General features: G+C 41.4%; 1 protein-coding gene across 2 annotated transcripts in view; it reads right to left on the bottom strand.

Annotated features, from left to right (window-relative positions):
• Window positions 1-551: 551 nt before the first annotated feature.
• NEK10 (NIMA related kinase 10) overlaps window positions 552-7068 on the bottom strand; it is a 43560-nt gene continuing 37043 nt past the window's right edge. For both annotated transcript variants that reach the window (XM_078866182.1, XM_078866183.1), the window contains exons 30-34: window positions 5439-5549; window positions 4697-4805; window positions 4107-4159; window positions 3868-3926; window positions 552-3300 (exon numbers count right to left, since the gene is read on the bottom strand). In XM_078866182.1, coding sequence (XP_078722308.1) covers window positions 3255-3300; window positions 3868-3926; window positions 4107-4159; window positions 4697-4805; window positions 5439-5549 — 378 coding nt within the window. In that variant the 3' untranslated portion in view covers window positions 552-3254. The remainder of the gene's footprint in view (window positions 3301-3867; window positions 3927-4106; window positions 4160-4696; window positions 4806-5438; window positions 5550-7068) is intronic.

Genomic DNA, 7068 nt, shown 5'->3' with positions numbered 1-7068 from the left:
ACTTCGCTCCAGCCTGGTCCAGGAGTTCGCACACAAAACTGCTAGATGCACCAATAACGCGATGTGCATCGCAACCACAGCACAGAAACCGACACCAACCCCCTAGATCCCTGTTGTGGAGAACATTCTGCCACCAAATATATGCAGACATGCAAACAAAACAGGAGATTACACGTTTTCTTGCCAACGACAACCTAACCATTAATCAAGACCTCACCAATGTACCTCACCGCCAACTCAAGACCTGACCTCCGCTTCTGGGATCACGCTATCATCCTAGAATATCACCCAGATCTTGAAGAACACTGGTGAACAGAGTGGAACAACATGGATGTCCAGAATAAACACCTCATTTCTCAAACTAATTTTGTACCATTAACCGCAGACAGTCATCAGCCCCCACCCCCAGCCCTCTCAACTTCTTCAGCTACGCATACGCAGTTGGACATTGTCGTGCCGCAAAGCCAGCTTGAAAGTGTGACGTTGAGAAGACCTTATATAAACATTTAATCATAAGCAATTCACCACAATAAGGAGTTTATTTTTGCACAGTTTAAAACAAAATCCACTTAAATGCGAGCAACTGTTCATACAAAATACCCTTGGTGGAAACGCAACGTAAATTTAGATTTAAAATGTAAAAATCTACATTACGCAATGTAAATCTACAATTACCATCAATCATTCAAAATTCTGACCAAAACTGAGACCGTGGGCTTTTGATCAACTTGATAATGCAAACAAGAGTTCAAATAAGCTCAGAACACATGCCAGACACAGGTGTATTGATACAGCGACCACCGATTCATAAGCTATAGCCCCACGAGTGAAGACGAGACATTTCTCTCGTCGGTACCACCTGCAGTGGCGTAACTCTCATGGTTACAATTTATTTACATGGCCAATAACAATTAATTCTGTGAAAACCATTTGAAATTAGTGGGTTATCATTAGCCATATAAATACATTGGTACGACTGAAACTTTGCTGCCTTAGGTGGTCCCAATTTCTGCTCTGGACCATGGACTATGGTGGTGAGATAATGGATATACCATCCCACATTGGTACTCAAAGTGCATTACAAGACCACAAACCCAAGCTTATGGAGCCATGCTTAAGTTTTACAAACCGATTAAACCTTAGTAAACACTCAACACTAGAATACTAAGCAGTTCCATACTAGGCACAGCACATCCAATATACCTCTCGGTATGGCTGTGGCTACTGGTTAGGTGCCATTTACTCCAGTCTACCAGCGACCTGGGATATTAGGTGAGAAACTAAGCCGTGGTTATAGCAGTTGCCAAAGCACACAGCTTATCGCAGCATACCCAACACTACAAACACTACTGAACTGTATACAGAGAAGCAAGTTAACTAGGGTATCAAAACAAAGAGATGAGCATGAGTTGCTCATAAGCCATAGCCCAGCGCGTACGCACACTTTGTTGTCAACACTATACACAAACGTAAACATTCTGTGTTGCACAGAAATCCTGAGTTCATTTAAAATGTGCACCATACATTTCCTGGGTGCATCAATCTGGATACTGAAAGACCGTCGATCTTGGCCACTTCAAATTAAAATGTTCAGAGTGATTTCTCCCACGATCAAATCACTCTTGGTTTGCCCAATTCATGGATACCACATAATATAATATCGTTTTAGCAGCATGAGAACACTATCAGGCAGGAGTTTTTAAACTGGGAAGTCTGTTGACCCCGAAGTGGACGTAGGCATCATTAAGGGGGTCTGTGAAAGACAACTGGATTCACAGTGGATTCTCCTGCTGATCCAGCTTGCACCAGCGCAAGAATAAATCAGACGTTGATAAGCGCACACAGCTACAACACTGCCCCACTGTGGGGTTCTCAAAGTGCCTCGGAAGACGTTTCAACTGTGGCTCTACTAAGCCTGGGTACAAAAATGATTGAGAATCGCTGTCATAATGCACGTAATGGGATAAACATCCATTCGAATAAAGCGCAGCTGCCTTCTTATACCAACAGTTTATGCAATGTATCAATAATCCCTGATTATACTCTTGGACGTTCCTTTGTAATGTCTTGTATGTGTTGTTATTTGTGTTTCATCTGTGCCTTAGTTTGTTTTGTCCTTTTATACTTTTATCCATCCGCACTGTATGTTACGTCCTAATTTGGTTATGTCATTCTGTCTACATTGCATGGCTCATCTGTATGTGCTACATAGGTATGTGCATTTACATAGCATAAACAATTCTTGGGCATGTAATTTGATGTGCGTATCATTTGGGTCATGAATCGATTTTCATCAATGCATGATTCTGGTTCCACGACGGAGCATGTGCACAAGTCAATGTTCCAAACTGGAAAATGCTTCCTCGACTTGTCAAACCAAGACTTGCCATACTGTTTTTAACACGACTAAATTTAGATTAGTCTGCGCTGTAATACTCATATCGGCTCCCCTGAAGTTTCTTCACCTGCATTAAATAGTCGTCACCGGCTAATTACCCAGCGTAATGCTGGGTGGAGGGGTGGCCCAAATGAAACAAAAACACGGATAATGAAAACATGTGTAGATTAGGCAATAAAAATATGCATTGTTTAGCTATGCAGAATGGGGGTGAAAATGTGGGGTGAGAATGCGGAATGTGGCATCTGTTTTGATTGCTTCTTAAACTAATATATTTGCTTCCCGACGTGCTTGTATTCTCATAGGCAACCAGTCACTGACCATCGACTGACGTGTGAGGAGCAGCGAATGACTATACGAACACGTGTGGAGAGATATTCTATATTTTTGCAAGCAAGCTTAAAACTCAAAGGGAATGGTCTGCCCACGGATCATTGAGAATTAACTGTAATTGAGTTTTTTTAAAAACTAGCCCAAGTTAAAGGAGTTATATAATGTATCCAGAGCCTCAACGGTGATAAAGTGCAATGTCAATGTGTACGCTTTACCTATTAATTTTGGACTATTTTAGAAAATGTGTTCTCAGGTGTTTTGTTGCCTTAAGAGGACTCCATCTGAACCCGTAGCAAAGAGCACAGTGTCTGTGTAAATTACCGTGCATATGGAACTTTTGCAGGCTATTGACACACCATCAGTATGTCTGCCAGGCTGTGCTACGCAACAGGACTACCCACAGCTGGCTGAGAACCATGGGGCCACAGCTTCCTCGTGAAGTGGTCCCTGTGGAGGGGTCCTCCCCATGGCAGAGTCTTCTTGTTGTAGGAACTCTGCCAACGAGCAGTGTTGGGTCGTCGTGTCAAGACAGCAGGGCCCTCACAGTTGAAGATTCCAAGTCCTGGTGCCTATAAGAGAGCGTGGTGTTACCACAATCACTCAGTTCTCCATCTCACAAATGTATGTATGTTGAACTTCTTTCGCACCATACATAAACAACCGTGCTGATCGGAGGTGCGCGGGAAGGACATCAAATTAAACACGAAAACAAGAAGCACATCTCAAAGTGCGCGATGCAGTGACGTACATGTTTTTCTGTTTACACATTTGTGCAACAATCACGCTAAAGCTGCTTGAATGATTCTGGAAGTTAATTTTGCTCTGAAGTTTTAAAAGTTATTTGTCGGAGCCAACTTTTATTTCAGGACATGCATTTCAATTCACACTTATTTATGTGCATACAATATCTTTATAAAAACATTTTATGTAATGCATTTATTTTTGCTCTGATTGCTATTTTCTTCACTGTCACAGTTTGTTTATGTTATTGCTTTTATCATTTTGGTGACCCGGTCATTCTTGCATTTGAGACTGTTATCCTGGTCTCTTGAGTTTGGCTCAACAAAATACACTTGAAAGTTGATATAGAAGCAATTTAGGAGTGAAAGGATGTGATAACCCACACACTTTCATACCGGGTGGCTTGGCCTGTACTGTAGTAGCCACTCTCCATGAGCACATCTTCAATCATACACTGCAACAGAAAAGTGTAAGCACATTCTATTGGTTGTGTCCACATATTTTAACCTCATACCGGTTGAATGCTGATGACTGTGAACAGCTCAGACACTTCTTCCACGCTGTATCGGAGCTCCAAGCATGATTCACAAACACCAACAAATAATATTGCAGCAAAGGTGCCAAGAGTAGTTACCTGCATTTGCCCATAAGTGATGCCTTCCTGATTGTCATCGCCATCATAATAACCTGGACACAGAAACACAGCTGGGTACTCATGACGTAGACATCTAAATATATCATCATGTAAAACACTGAACTTCTGATAAAGCACATGGATTAATTGCATTAAAATCGTACCATGCTTCTACTATGCTGTAGCGTCCATTGTGGTTATCATTTGGACTTTAACAAGGGTCTTAAGAGTCGATTGTGTACTGTATTCCAAAAATCCAATGAATATAAAGTGGGTTTTCTTTTAATTCTTGGTAGAGATATTGATGAACTCAAATTTAACCAAACACATTATTTGGTGATACTGCATTGGGAGTGGTGCACAAATAACAAATACGTAAGACATTCGTCATGAACACTCTGAAGGGTCGTTGCCCGAAACGTCATCTATTATATATATTTTTTCCTTTTAAGGCCATGGTGTTAATGACGAAGGTGTTGAATATTTGTCAAACATAACTGAAGCTCTCATTTGTAATGCACTGGCCAAGGTCAACGGCGACGAGTGAAGATCGGTGGAGGGAGTGAGCTGATGGTGGTGCTGTCCCTCACGATGGGTTTCCCCTGAGCTCAGCTGGGAGCTGGAGCTGCTCTGACAGTGGACGCCAGGCTTCGCCAGGGCCCAGCCCAAGTCGATCACTTCCTGGGAACCCTGCACCACCTGCTCAACGAACACGCGGCCAACAACTCACGATGCTTCTCAAGCCCAACTTGCCATAGCCATGCAAAACACAAACCCACATATACTTGTAAAGTATGCGTTTCAAGATCAATTAAAATAATGGTAATCCAACCATAGATGCCCCAGTGGTTTCTTATGTCCCTCTTACTTTCTTCTCAACAGATTGTTGAATATTGTTAAAGTGATGGCTCCCTATCTTACAGGGAAGAGTGCTAAAGTAGTCAACAAATGTATTGAGAAAACCGGCCAGGTGGCTCAGTGGTAGATCGATGGCCTTGCAATTCCAAGGCTGCGAGTCCAAATCCTGGTTGGGGGTTGACACAGCTCATCATCCATCTGGTGTTGATAAAAATTAGTACCACTTTATGGGTAAGTCAACAGTGGTTGTCTTATAGAGAGACTTGCCTCTGCCATTGGAATGTGGAATTTCCACCACTGGCTCAGAAGATGAACATCAATGTATCAATGATCATTTGACTTATGAGAATGGTGGAAGATGTAGAGGCTTTGAAGTAACAAGTTGTTTTGTCATTCATTTCTTCCTATTATTTTTATCTATAAATGGATCACCCTGTAATTTGTTGAATGAATGTTAAAACAACAAAACCAAACCTTCTGAATCTCACTCTTGAGATTGCAAGCATTGCTGTGGGGACTGAAGAGCGACTTCTTGAAACGTTCCACAGCCCTGCGTGACCGGTTGTGCGTCAGCGATGGAGGAAGCTAAAGCCCAATACAGGAGACATTATGGCTAGAGGCTCTGTTACACACAACTACACAATACACAGAACTACAAAACTGGAGAAGCGTTCATTTGAAAAAGACACATTAAATGCATATGCTGTGAATTCATTCTAAATTAAATCTTACATTTAAGTAAAACTGACCAGCAGAAGTGTATGGAGCCATTGCCTAGATTAGTAGTTCCCAACCTATGGTGCCAGCCCATTGGTGGTCCACAAGGCCGTGTGGGTGGTCTGCAAAACTATTGCAGACATTATGTTTTTCAACAAACACCATATTTTTTTAAATAATAATTTAAATGTATAAAGCGCTTTTAAACAATCGTTCTCAGGGCGCTTGCATGGCACGGTGGAAAATAGTTAACAACCAAGTAAAGAAGAAGTGAGAAAGACGGTTGAAAATAAGTAAAGACAGAAAGCCATTATAAACAGATACGCACAGTGGTTCATGAAAACATTTCAAAAAGTGCCATTTTAACACGAGTTCAGAAGGGTTGGGACTCACTTTTATAGATGCTTACATTAGCGATACAAAGTTATCCTGAATGATACTGCAGACACCCAGGGCCAGATTAAGGTTTTTGTAGGCCCTAGGCACATCTGTTTCCTAGGTGTTCAGTGATAACTTACCAGAGTTGGTACTGCTGCCAATGTCACTACCGCCACTGTCACTCGCTTGCTTCACGCGCACTTCGTCGAGCCGCTGAACAGATGTCGTTGCTGATATGTTCATTATTTAGTCTCTGCCCTAATTGTATGGGAGCGTGCTGTGCCGTAGATAAGTATATTGAATTTGAAATTATTTCTTTTTTTAAACTAAGTAAGCCTATAAAATATTAAAAGCGAAAATTTATCCCACTATTTTTTACTGTGATTATCATATCGGATGACGCAGCTTGAAAAGAATGCCGTTCATTTTCATCGATAACAAATTCAATGTTTTGACAGGATGACCGCATGGTGAGCGCCATATTGCTTTACTTTTGTTTAAGCTTAGAGGTTTGTTTCACTGTTATTTTAGGTCCATAATAAAGATTTTTGGGTTAGATCGCGTTATTATAAATGTGTCGCAACCCTCCACCAACCAACACGGCCAATCAGTAAAAAATGTGTCACGTTGACAAAAGACAAATAGTTACTTCTTCAGCCCACCGGTGTGATTGGCCGTGTCGGGTGGTGGAGGGTTGCCACATATTTATAATAACGCGATCTAACCCAAAAACCTTTATGATGAATAATACTGGTCGCAAAAGCCTACGAGTTAAACTGTTATTTTAGGTGTAATATGCCTCACAACGAGTCAACGACTTGTTATCACTGCACATAAATTGCAACGAGCATAATTATATTTATTCAAGAAGATATATTGCTTACATCTTTTATCATACAAACGAAAAAACTGTTTTTTATCGTTGGCCCTTCAGTTTTTGTAGGCCCTGCAGATACCAATCAAACTAGCCATAAGAGTTAATATTTGTTATCCTTCCCCCCCCCACCTC

The sequence above is a fragment of the Lampetra fluviatilis genome, chromosome 21 (assembly GCF_964198595.1).
Source record: "Lampetra fluviatilis chromosome 21, kcLamFluv1.1, whole genome shotgun sequence".
Taxonomy (NCBI): Eukaryota; Metazoa; Chordata; class Hyperoartia; order Petromyzontiformes; family Petromyzontidae; genus Lampetra; species Lampetra fluviatilis.
The sequence above is the reverse complement of the archived record's forward strand: the minus strand, read 5'-3'. Positions and strand labels throughout refer to the sequence as shown.